Consider the following 13,213-nt stretch of genomic DNA (forward strand, 5'->3'; position numbering starts at 1 on the left):
ACAAGGAAAGAGAACCTATGGAAGAGACAGGGTTCTAGATCCCTCAACTGTACACGGCAGCATTTCAGAAAAGCCTACTCTATCCAGTCTAGTAGGATGGGCATACAGGGTTTTAATGGGAGCCAGTGCAGCTCATGTAATGGTGTAACATGAACAAACAAGGGTGCCCACATTGCTTGTGTTCTGCATTCTGGGCCAGATATACATTCCAGGTGGCCTTCAAGGGCGGTCCCATATACAGTACATTGCAGCATTCCAAATAAGAAGTGCTCAGTCTCCTTGAACAGTGAGATGGGTGGCATATTAAATTTAATAAAATGGCCAAGAAGTGCTTGTGAACTAGGTGTCTCCATCCAAAAAAGGGTGCAATTGACACACAAGGCAGATCTGTGCAAATCACCAGACATATTACCCGACCCCGAGAGGCCAAAAACCCAAAGTCACCCTATTTTGTAAAAATAATAAAGGTTGGATACAAATACATAATAATCTTATCAAGGTTAAGTTGAAGTCAGTTCTTCCACATTCAAAACTTCACAGCCCCCAGGGACTTGGTTAGCACTCCCAACAGTATCACCTGGTCAGACCAGGGTGGAAATATGTAATAGGGTATCATCAGCATACTGATAATACTGCACCCCTTGTATGGGTGACCTCATCCAGCAGTTTAAATATTAAAATGGAGAAATGTGAGACCAGAGCCCTGAGCACCCCTCACTGCAGGGCATAGGGCATGACCTCTCCCCATCATCACCACTGACTGGAACTGATTATGAAGAAAGGAGGGAAATCACTGCAAAAGAGCATTTTCCACTCTCAACACCCAAAACTTTAGATGGCAAGATGGGCAGCATATAAATTTAATTAATTAATCTGGTTTAGAAACTTACTTTACCACAATTGATGGTATCGAAAGCCGCTGAGAGATCCAGGAGAGCCAGGTCAGTTGCATCACCTGTCCCAAGCCTGCAGAGATCCTCTTCAAACACAACAAATGCCATCTTACTATACACCAGTCTGGACCTGGCCTGAACTCAGGGTTCAAATAATTGATTCCATCCAGGGCCCTTTGAAGTTAAGTGCCAACTCACCTGCACATGTAATCAGCAGGATTTCTGCACTTGCATCAGAGACAACTGATAAGAATGGCTCAGATTGTGACTGTTTCAGTGTTACACACAGAGAAATCAATAGAGATTTGTTAGTTTTATCAACTTTAGATTTATTAATGTTACAAGCCTTCAGACAGTGGTAGGAACGTGTCTGCATAACTCTGACGCACCTGTCACTAAACAGCTACTAAACCAGGGTTGAAGAACCCTTTGATGGTAAGGGACCCTCAAGAGTTGTAGCTCAGGAATGTCTAACGCAAGACAGTTTCTCACCCTTGAATTACACAAAGGCAACTGCAAGTTTAACTGAACTATTATTCTAAAAATGAATGGTAGTACACAAAATAGTGCTCAATAGGTTTTACTCCATTAGCTGAGAAGAACCTATGCAAACTGTAAACATAGTAGAGGATAGATTAGGCTGCATCCAGATAGCATTTGTCCTGGCAAGTCAGAAGCTACATGAGTCTTTGCTAGTAGTAAGCCAATAGGTATGGACTAAAAGGCTTTATAAAATTTATCAGAAACTCTGAAATATAAATTGCAAACATTTTAAAACAAAGGAAAGAAATTACTCTAAAACAAGGGGAGGTTATAGTACCTGATTGTTCATGATAATAGAAACTAAGGACATGACTTCCCATATATTAATCACCATACTGAACAATCTATTTTTGTAACCATTTCTCAGTTTTAAAATGACCTGGATATCAAAGTAAGGGAGATGCTGAAGTATCTAGCTGTAGTAGCAAGATACTTCAAACCAATTTGAATACAAGGGACTTATTCACCTACTTCAAGAAATGTTATCAGTATGCCAGACTCTCTGTACCAAAATCAGCAGACTAATATGAAATGGTTCCCTGAAGTTTAATAAAAAGAACCTAAACTACTGCTTTTTATTAAGTGCTAGTTTTAAAAGCCAGGCTTCCAATATGAAAAATAGGAAATATAGTTATATAGAAATGATGACAGCAGGTATCCAGGATTGCTTGGGAAAAAACATAGCAAAAAGTGAATGCTCTCTTATTTCTGCAGTGCTAACAGAAGCAACTCATTTCAATGTGTACACATGCTCATAAATGGATATCAGCCATTGAGTTTGCCTGTTACTCAACTATGTTAAACCAAGAATAACAAAATAAGCATTTGCTTTCAATGCTATACAGCAGGACAGTTGAGCAACACAAACTAAACATTTCCATATTTTTTTCTTTGCAAGTATATCACGAGAAGGCCCTCTCTTGTACAGGTTTAAATGTATTATGCTTATTTTAGGGTGCACAGTACAGCTAGTCAATCTCATTACAACACAAAAATTATGATGGAAGGATCTTCAGGTCACATAAACAGGTTCAGGAGCCACAGCGTGCCTTTCTACAGCAAGAGGAGAGATCAAGATTTAAGGATAGATATAAAAATTCTTGAAAAAAATCAAATCAAATGCAAACTTATGAGAGTAGACAATGGGCCGTTACACAAATTAGTACATTTCCCTGCCAGGATAGTTGGTAAGACTTACCAGTGGAATTGCAGCTGATTAAAAAAAATCAAATGTAACAGAGGCAGGAACATACACTATGTATTCTAGGTATCATATCTGTCTAAAAGAGTTTAGAGGAACAGTGATTGGGCACACAAATAGCACAACACATGTTTCTAAAACAGGGCGCAATTAAAAAGGTTTTTAAAATGTCAGCAAAAGAGCAAGAGTGACCACAGCACATTTGCCATCTCTGAAAGCATACTTCTGGTTTGTTCATTTAGTGATTTATCCATTAGTGATATCATGACCAAACCATACTCGTATCTATAAAATAAAATACATGGATGAAGCACATTTTCCCCCCCAAAGACATTTCTTTTTAAAATTTGTTTACAAAAGTGATACAATGGCAAACATTTCCATTAGCAAACATTACTGCTAAATATTTTCATTCTTAAACTTTGTGCAGTAAAAAACCTCTTTTTTTGTGAAACTGTTATATATTGCATATTTGCGCTGGATGGAGTCTTCTTCAGGAACAAGTTATAAGTAAACAGATGATTCTGTCTTGGCTCAGGAGTTACAGATAGCTGTGCAAAACAAAAGAAAGTAACTGTGTATTATTGATCTATTACACGCCAGCATATATTTGACATAGATCTGCTGCTAATAATAGTTTGATGACAAATGCATCCTAAGAGATATCCCACCCCAAGTTTTTTTCTGTGAATACTACATCAACATATTCTATCTCTATTCACACCAAATCCCATTGAACAACTGAAGGGTCCTTAAAACTGGGATTTTGATTATCTGAAACATACTAATTGCCAAATGCAATAGAACAGGTATGTATAAGAGCAAATGCCTCTAGATGCTGCTTCCTGGCCATGCAGGGCCAGGTGTCAGTTCTGTGGACTTTAAATATAGAGGCTTCTCTCATTTACTCACATAAGAGAAATTTGCAAGGTCCATAGAGCTTAACTTATACAAGCGTGCACAAGCGTGCAGGGGCTCTTAAGACTATAAAGATAACCAGTGAAATGCTTCCTATTGCTCCCTGCAAGAAGTGAGTGATATGTGCTTCAGCTACCAGAATCAATATAATTTTTGGCTGTGAAAATCAAGTCTCTCTAGCACGAATAAAAGAAACCCCAGGCATAAAAATGTTTTCTGTATTTAAGGCTGCCAATATGTGTGGAGTCCTTGGTGTTCTCTCAATTTGGTTTGTTTGGTGATGTTTCATTACCAAGCATTATCAGTGCGAGTGAATGGGGTTTGCTCCCTATTTATATACAATAACTTGCCCTGCCAAGGTTGTTGTGTGTTGTTTTCTCTTTGGTAGTTCCCTGATTACAGTATTGCTTGACTGTTTGCCTAGTGTTAATCCATACTTATATGCCAATAAGGTTTGGAAAACAGAAGAAACATATGAAGAAACAAGACTTAATAAGATCACTTCATTCCTATTCTTACCTTAGTTTGAATTAGTGCTTTACAAGTGCTAAGGTTGAATTTGTCGACACCGGAATCTTCATTTTCTCTGTTAGTTTTTTCCAAACTACTGACCTTAAATTCTGGAACAGCCTAATAAACAAGAATATCATGTAAAGAACTGTGATTTTTATCATATAATGCATTGTGTGAATCATCTTGATATTACATTGATTCTATATTGGGTTCTATAAACTAGAATCTTCAAGCTGAAGTATTGCCATTGTGAATTTCACAATGTTGTAAAGCACAGGCAGGAAATATATGCACAGTTGCAACATTGGGAAGTACGGAAAATTTCAGACAAAAAGGGGAAACCAGAGACACAATTGCGCCAGTGGCAATTGAAAGTAAAATCTCCTCTGGAACTTGGAGCCTGATATCCAATCATTTTTATAGATAGAATTATTTCCCAAGAGATCTTCGTAGAGAGGTTTTGTTTTGCTTTGCTTTGCCTTATATTTTTTAGGAAAATAGCAAAATACATAATTTTCAGTTTTTCTCCAACTGCATTCCTCAAGGGAATGTTACATTATAACATAAGGGCTGAATTCATATATAATTTTACATGCACAAAACACAACTGCTATGTTCATATAAATACCCAATCAAGCCTTACTTATATGTGCGTTTCTGTTATTTATTGGTTGGTTTATTTCATAGTGAGCATATAAGCCACTTCAATGGAGACCCAGTTTGGTAGTGGCTAAATGCTGGATTAGAAACCAGAAGATGGTATCTTCTCTTCCTTTAGGCATGAAAACCGACTGAATGACTCTGGGTCAGTTTCTCACCCCAACCATGTCACAAAATTGTTGTTAAGGGAGAAAAGGAGAGGCGTGAATATTATGTACATACTGTACACTGCCTTGAGTTAACCAAAAACAAAAATGAGATAAAAATCTAATACTGTAAAAAAAAAATCTAATACTGTAATAAAATTTGTAGCATATATACATTCCATCCCAAGCAGGTTAAAACAACAAGAATATTTACTCATCATGAATGCTACTGTACCATGAGAAACTATATCAGAGAATGTTTGCCATGGTACAGTAGCATTCATGATGACTGAATATTCCTGTTATTTTAACCTGCTAACCACACAGTTTTAAACACACTGCAAGTAGATGATACCCACGTCATTCCCTAGTAGCTTATTAGAACAACCAGATTTTAATGCCCTTCCTAAATTCCAAAAGAACTGGGGTTGCTCTAAAACAGGGGTCTTCAAATTTGGCCCTTTTATGACTTGTGGACTTCAACTCCCAGAATTCTTCAGCCAGGAAGGAAGAGAGACATGGCAATAAGAAATGTTTTGGGGGCTCTGACAAGACTACTCTCTAGGACTGCACACTGAAAGAGAGCCCTCTGATTGTACTGAATAGGCAGATCCCATTGGGCACAGGTGATCCCAAAGACACCCAGCTCCTAAGCCATGTAAAACTTTATAGTGTCATGACTAGCTCAGACTCTGATAAGGAAACTGACAACAAGCAGCCAGAATTACCAGATGAACTGCCTCTTGGGCAATTGCAGACAGAGGACTGCACCACCTAGTATCCAGCTGCCAGTCTTGAGAAATGAGGAATCTGAGCTGCTATGCCCTCTCAGAGCAAGATCTGGCTGTGTGGGAGAGCAGAGCAAAGGCAATCTGTGGGGCTTCTCGTAAGAAAGGACCCTCACTCCTCCAAATGAGCAACATCAGAGTTGCTTCTCTTTAAGAAGTGCAGCAAGCTCAAACCCTCAGTTGACTGTTTGTTAACCTAGTCTCTGTGTGCCTTGCTTTTCATCTTGAAATCTTGTGACTGTGACTGTCCCAGACTGGCTGACAAATCTGCTATGACATTTGGACCTTTGGACTTCACACAGGACCCCTATTGTCTCTACTGTGCCTTGCTGAGACAAGCTTGATGGACTTTGGGGGACACGATTTCTTATCTGTGTGTCTGCATGCTCATCTCCTTTCCTGCTTATTTGTTTGAGAATTTGCTATGCTAGTAAAGTTTGCAAAACACACTAGTGTTTGTGATCCTGTGGCCCAAGACAGGAGATATAGATACAGAGATAACTACCAACACTTTAATTGAAAGCCCACTAGTAGATTTCTGAAAACAGTGGTGTTACATGGGCCAATCCTTATTACCAGATTTAAACATCTTTTGAACAACAAATAACAGAGTTGGAAGGGACCTTAAGAGGTCTTCTCATCCAACACCTTGCTATACCATTTCAGACAAATGGTTGTCCAATCTCTTCTTTAAAATCTCCAGTGATAGAGTACCCAAAACTTCTGAAGGCAAACTGTTCCACTGGCTGATTGTTCTCAGGAAATTTCTCCTTAGTTCTAGGTTGTTTCTCTCCTTGATTAGTTTCCATCCATTGGTTCTTGTCTTGCCTTCTGGTGCTTTGGAAAATAGGATGACCCCCTCTTCTTTGTGGCAGCCCCTCCAATATTGGAAAACTGCCATCATGTCACCCCTAGTCCTTCTTTTCACTAGTCATACCCAATTCCTGCAACTATTTTTCATATGTTTTAACCTCCAGCCCCCAATCATCTTTGTTGCTCTTTTCTGCATTCTTTGCAGAATCTCTACATCTTTGTTATAATATGGAGACCAAAACTGGATATAGTATTGTAAGTGTGATCTTACTAAGGCTTTAAAAACCACTACTAATACTTCACATGATCTTGATTCTATCCCTGTTACTGTCACCTAGAATTTCATTGGCTTTTTTGGCTGCTGCCACACACTGCTGGCTCATATATAAATGACTGTCCACTAGGACTCCAAGATCACTCTCACAGTTACTGCTACTGAGTCAGGTTTCATCTAATCTATACCTGTACATTTGGTTTCTCTTAGCTAAGTATAAAAACTAACTTTTCTCTACATCCCAGGTGTCTCTTCACTGAAGATTAAATGAGGAGGATAGAAAGGCTGCTATGGAAACATGAACAAGGGGAAAATCAGTTTAAAAAAGAATACAATTCCTTAGCTTTTAGAAGAGTATTTAAAAAGAGTACTTTTTATAAATTTACTAACCCTCTGTGTTGTTTGGGGTATCAGATCATATCATTTTCATTTCATTAGAGTCAGAATTATGCAGTAGTTTTTTATACATAATTTTAGGAGAAGGAGCAGTGTATGTAGACTCAGAGTGTCTACAAACAGAGCCTGAGACCTCTGATCTTTCACCTGATGGGCTTAGCTGTGCCATCACACAGTTCAATTTTTTTTGACAGAAACACAAAGTTCTTATTCCCATCCATCATTTTTCGAGCTCTTACTGAACCATCAACAAATTCCAGTATTCATTTTGTAAAAAAAGCAAAAAAACCCAACAAAACTTGATATAAACTTTCGTATTTTAGTTCTGTAAATCTATTCTATGGAAACATACAAGATATTTTCTAACAAGTGAAATATGAAAATTCAGTTGAACAATAGCAAATATATGTATGTTTTAGAAAGTATTGCTGAATACTACCTTTTGATTAGCATTGATTCCAAGCACAGCTAAAAGATTTTCTTGACAATGAAATTCATTTTGATGGCATCTTAAATCAGAAGGGGTATTGCACTGAGTTAGAGTTTTCCATAAATTTGCTGAGTCAAGCCTTTAAAAGAAATACAATTCAGATTAATGCAAAGTAAACGTCCACCATATTTCTTGCTTGCATGTCAGATCAGCTCTAGAAAGGTAGCAAACATATTGCCCATGCTTCGTTACATATTAGGTATATGAACTATTACTAAACAGAAGACGTGGATCATGATTAACTAAATCAAAAGAACATCAATTTCTGACAGCAAATTTAACATTTAACATTTCATACTTAAAAAATAATCAGACATAAAGCCCCTTTCAATGAATCCCAGTTTTATAAAGGGATATAAGATTCTGCAATTCTTAGTAATCTTGGGAAAACTAAGACAAAGTAATATATGACGGCAATGTGGAAATAAACCTCTGTTTGGTTATCAACGACAGACACTCGCAGATACAGAACTTTTATTATAGACATTAAAAAACTACAACATTACATTACTTTTTGACATAATCGCCATTCAAATTGGGGCACTTGTCATAACGTCTTACAAGGTTTGAAATTCCTAATAAGTTGTTGCTCGGTGCCAAATCTGGGCTATGGGGGAGGGGTGATCAAAAACATCCCAACGGAAATGCTTCAAAATTTCTTGGGTACGTCTAGCAGTGTGCAGGCAAGCATTATTGTGAACCAATCACCACACCAGAAGTCAGCATACCCCGAGGCTTGTTATGGATGGCTCGTCTGAGTTTTTGCAACATTTCACAGTCGACTTCTGAATTGATGGTTGAATGACGCTCCATGAACTTCACCAGCAGTACTTCCTTGGCATCTTCACATTTGGCGGGATTTTCTGTGGCACCACTTCCGGTGTGGTGTTGGTTCACGATAATGCTTGCCCGCACACCGCTAGACGCACCCAAGAACTTTTGAAATAGTTCTGTTGGGATGTTTTTGATCACCCCTCCCATAGCCCAGATTTGGCACCAAATGACTACTACTAAGGATTTCAAACCTTGTATATTTGTCGGCAGCTGAATGTTATAGTTTTAAAATCAGCTACTTTTTATGTGTTTTCATCTCAGTAATCCTAGGAAGCATCTTTAGGTACAATTTGAAATCACAATACCAAATAGAGACTCATTTGAGTATTGGCAACCTCCTCCCATCTTCCCTCCCTATATGTTGCTTGCCAAAGAGATCTGGAGTTTTGAAACCTGTTTGTTTTATGATTTCTGAGTCGATCTAATAAAAATACTGTCATTTTCTCGAGACAGTATTGATCATTCACTCATCGGCCAGAAAAGGAGTATTTGTAGGGAGCATTTCTCATCCCTTGTTGTAAGATATAATGCCCTACTCCAGGGGTCTTCAAACTTGGCCCTTTTATGACTTGTGGACTTCAACTCCCAGAATTCCTCAGCCAGGCACAAATCATAAAAGGGCCAAGTTTGAAGACCCCTGCTCTACTCCTATTGAGCGTCACTTGAAAACTAAAAAGTTGGAGGGCAGCACGCTTCAAGCTTGTATATCAGCTAAGGAGCTGGGTGACTTTGAGGCAGTCATTCTCTCAGCCCAATCCACCTCACAGGTTTGTTGTTGTAGGGAAAATAGAAGGAGGAAAGTTGTTGGCTATTGTTATTGCTGCCTTGAGTTATTTGTAAAAAAAATAATAAAGGCAGGATACAAACAAATAAAGGCCACCCATTGTTTTCCAGCAAGAATGCAAGTGAAGAAAGATTGGCTAAACCGCTAACATATTCAGATAACTCTCTACTTTATAGTGGCTTGTGTGACTTTTCTATTTAGTTTTTAAGACAAGAGAACAGACCCTTACTTCATTATGCAAGCAGAAAGAAATGTCTGAAAATTGGGTTAAAATAACAGTAAATAAACAAACACCATCTTCCAGTTTTAAAATGAATTTAAAATATCCTAATTTTAAATTCTTCTCTGAAAACTGCATTTACTGGCATCTTCAGAAGACTGATCTTCTTCTATAAATGCATGCATTATCAATGACAAAACAAATCTTACCAAGCTTGTTTCTCTGTACATTCAGGAATGTCTGCATCTTCTCTTTCTGGGTGAAGCACTTGCTTCAATGTACTTATTTTATCCAAGCACTGTGGTACTGGGATTTCAGGAAAACTCTGTTTAACAATATCTTCAGAACTGATGGCAACCTAAAGAAGTATATATTGCAAGAATGCAGTAATATGTTGATTTATAGAGAAGAAAAACAAAGTTTAATTAACTTTAAAACCTAGAGGTTATTCCTTCTTCTCCATAGAAAACTTTTTTCTGCAAATCTGCAACAGTGAACTTTAGACTCATTTCAAAGATTTAAAAGTCATGTGGATTCCCAATTAACTATTCAGGAGAGGGGAAAAAAATCCTGAAAATCTAATGTACTACAGGGCCAACAATCCAGCATTAAGTTCCTCATTCTTCAGCAAAATGTAGAAAGTTAGATATAGAAAGTTAGTCACATTCTCATCTAATGACCCCTTCTTTACAAAATATCCCTCTATACCTGGTGCTGTATTTTTCAGCAAAAATTCTTATATGTAAGCATTTATTTTTCTCATAGAACCACAACAACATTGCTTGTAAATCAGGTTCAACTTGACATACTTACATTCTTGGTATTTTGCTAAGGTATAAATTCTGTACAATTAATGATTTCAGTGCTAGGATTTTGGTACCATTTTTCCTTTTCACCTTCTCCACTTTTCCTTCATTTGCCACCAAACTATGTAATTTTTATATTTTTATGTTTTATTCTACTATAGTTTTAACAAGAAAAGACTTCTCATTTCTCCTTATTATACTCAAGGACATCTTGGATTTTAGAAAAAGGCAAGCATACGTCCAAATGCCAAATTCAGTATGTGTAATGTACAATGGAGCTAAATAGCCTAATTTCGCATATACACTGAGGAAAACCGAGTTCTCTGGAAAAGGGTCTTAGAGTCATGGAGGAAAGAATCATAAAGACTTTGACTCAATGTAGCTGAGAAGTTAACTAATTCTACACCAGGGATCCTTCAGCAAGGGATAGCCTAATGATAGCCTTGCAATCCTGTAGGAGGCTCCATTTTTAAGGAGGCTCCATTTTCCCTTAAAAACAGAGGCTTCCAAGGGATTGTGAGAAGAGCACCTGCTTGCAGAATAGCAGGAGGCTGCCTCTGTAGGAAAGCTGAGCTTCACATCAGATCAGCTGGGCACCTCTCTCAAAAGCTGCAAAAACAGAAAGCTAAGTTGGATGCTGCTGAACCTTGGAGGTGGTTGAAGAAAAGACTAGTCCTGCAAGTCCTGAGTGGCTGGGTGGGAAGCAAGCCCAAGGCCTGCAGGGATCCCAAGGGGTGGGAAGTGGAGTACAGGGTTCCTCCAAGGGGTGGGGGAGGTCTTGGGAGACCCAGAGCAGGTGAGCTGGCTAGGACTAGGCCTTCCCAGCCCTGAGGACCCTATGGTCTACATAACAACGGCCTTGGGGAGAAGAGAGGTAAAGGTCATTAAGCAAAGTATTAACAACCCTTATGACTAGCAACCATAATGAGCATGCTATATTACAGTCCTAATTCAAGGACTACCTGTATTCATATGAGCTTATATATATTTTCCAGATTAATGAAGAGCAATGATTTATCACATTTAGCTCGGTTGTGCTATACTAGCTATGCAGAAAAGTAAAATAAACAGATACACTTAATTGCATCTTGAACTAATATGTTTTCTTAGTGCAATGACAAATATCTAATGTCTGTATTATAAAAAACAAAGAGTAGTATTATACAATGTTAAAATGAGAAAAAAGAAAGGGAGCCTGAGCAGAAAATTGATTGGCCTTATCAATATTTACCTTCATTGCAGCTTTAGCAATTGTTTCTTTTTCGTATCCAACTGCTTTGGAAAGAACTTGCCTGAATGAGGTAGTGGAATGAGTGTCATTGATATCCATACCATTTGTATGTGACACCTTTTCATTTATCTTGTCCAAAGGTTCTGGAATGTTACTCAAGTTCACCAGCTTGACCTCACTGAAACCTTCAAAATCACCCCAAGTATTGCTGGATTCCATTGTGTTGATATCCTGAAGAATCTCCAGTGATCCTTCATCAATTGTTCCATCATCACTCTTGCTGTGAATTTTTTTCTGAACCAGTTCCATTTCTAGGGATGCATCCAGATTTCTATTTTGGTTTAAATGATGGCTTCCAGTTCTACAGCTGTACTCACTTGGTGACATGGCATACTTCTCTGTAGAGAGAGCTTTCAAACATGACTGGTTTTCTCCTTCCACACTATTAATTTGCAGTAAATTCTGCCCTTGCATTTTAGCTATTGTAACAAGGAGGAGTCAACAAAAATGTTATTGGGATACAATAAATCCATTAACATTTGGAAAGTACAATGAAACACTTCATTGTATCTCGAATAGTTTGCAATAATGTTGTGAAGCAAACCAGCATGTCTTTGATATCTCCTAAGCCATCAACAATGCCTGTTTTCAGTCTTGCATCAAATCCAGATTTCAGTCTGCAAAAGAAAGATTATAAATAAAGACCCCTGATAATAAGGTAAGGTTCACAAAAGATAAGCTGTCAGGCAAGAGAAAGGTTCATGCTTTGTCAAATAAATTCCAATGTGCTTAAAAACTTAAAAAAAAAAAAAGCCTTAATCTACAGCAGCCCAGGCCTATGCAACTTGCTTCGCATGTAGTCCTCAACTTACCATAACTGGGACCAGAATTTCCATTAAATGACAAAATCATTAAGTGAGTCGTGTCTAATTTTACCAATTTTTTTTGCCATGATTGTTAAGTGAATCATATTTGCATGTTTGAAGTCCTCTGAGAAGGTCATAAATGGCAATAAGATGATCAAGGGATGCTGCAACCATCATAAATAACATCATAAATACATGACAGATGCCAAGTGCCCAGATTCTGATCACGTAACTGTGGAGAGGCTGCAATGGTCATAAATGTGAGGACCAATTGTAAGTCGCCCTTTTCAGCACGGTTCTAACCTCAAACAATAATTTTATAAATGGCCATAAGTCTAGGACTATATATGCCCAAGATATGTTTTGTCTAGATGTTTTTGCAAGGCTTGCAGCAAATAAATGTGCTATAAAACATGCCTACTCTTGTTTTTAGACATAAGTTTAAATACCCAGTGTTTTTCCTTGCACAGGAAAAATATGCTAAAATTAACAATGAAATGCTTTTATAATAATTTAATAGATTATATTTGTAGGTAACACTAAAAATATTGAGGTATCTTTTGCAATTAATATATTTGTCATATAGGTTTTTTAGAAAGTCAAGAAAGAAAACCTTTACCTGCTGAATAATTCAAATAATCCTTCGTACACTATTGCACTTTATTGCAAAATAACTTAGTCTGATAAGAAATATCACACATAAAACAAGCTACAGTGCATATTGCAAAGAACCAAATTTGTTTCAAATGCATGCTTGACCTCTTGCCTAACAGTCCCTAAATCATTTTTAAAAATATCTCAGGTGTTTATACAAGGCAATTTAAGACATTTTGACAT

At 37.6% G+C, this 13,213-nt stretch overlaps 1 protein-coding gene across 1 annotated transcript; it reads right to left on the reverse strand.

Annotated features, from left to right (window-relative positions):
- Positions 1 to 1,203: 1,203 nt before the first annotated feature.
- CLBA1 (clathrin binding box of aftiphilin containing 1) lies at positions 1,204 to 12,224 on the reverse strand. The gene is made up of 5 exons (XM_015831535.1): positions 11,511 to 12,224; positions 9,683 to 9,831; positions 7,585 to 7,714; positions 4,075 to 4,185; positions 1,204 to 3,188 (listed from the first exon to the last, which is right to left on the reverse strand). The coding sequence occupies exons 1-5, from the start codon at positions 11,982 to 11,984 to the stop codon at positions 3,021 to 3,023; spliced, it is 1,032 nt and encodes a 343-aa protein (XP_015687021.1). The 5' UTR covers positions 11,985 to 12,224; the 3' UTR covers positions 1,204 to 3,020.
- Between the last annotated feature and the right edge of the window lie 989 nt (positions 12,225 to 13,213).

The sequence above is a fragment of the Protobothrops mucrosquamatus genome, unplaced genomic scaffold (genome assembly GCF_001527695.2).
Source record: "Protobothrops mucrosquamatus isolate PMUCROS unplaced genomic scaffold, P.Mucros_1.0 scaffold_258, whole genome shotgun sequence".
In the NCBI taxonomy this organism is placed as follows: Eukaryota; Metazoa; Chordata; class Lepidosauria; order Squamata; family Viperidae; genus Protobothrops; species Protobothrops mucrosquamatus.

Excerpts from the sequence above, each read along its gene's own strand:
- CLBA1 (XM_015831535.1), bottom strand. The coding sequence starts at position 11,984 with ATGCAAGGGCAGAATTTACTGCAAATTAATAGTGTGGAAGGAGAAAAC. Across the intron at positions 7,715-9,682 it reads TGTACAGAGAAACAAGCTTG|GCTTGACTCAGCAAATTTAT; the intron begins GTAAGATTTGTT and ends TTTCTTTTAAAG. Across the intron at positions 4,186-7,584 it reads GAATCAATGCTAATCAAAAG|GCTGTTCCAGAATTTAAGGT; the intron begins GTAGTATTCAGC and ends CTTGTTTATTAG.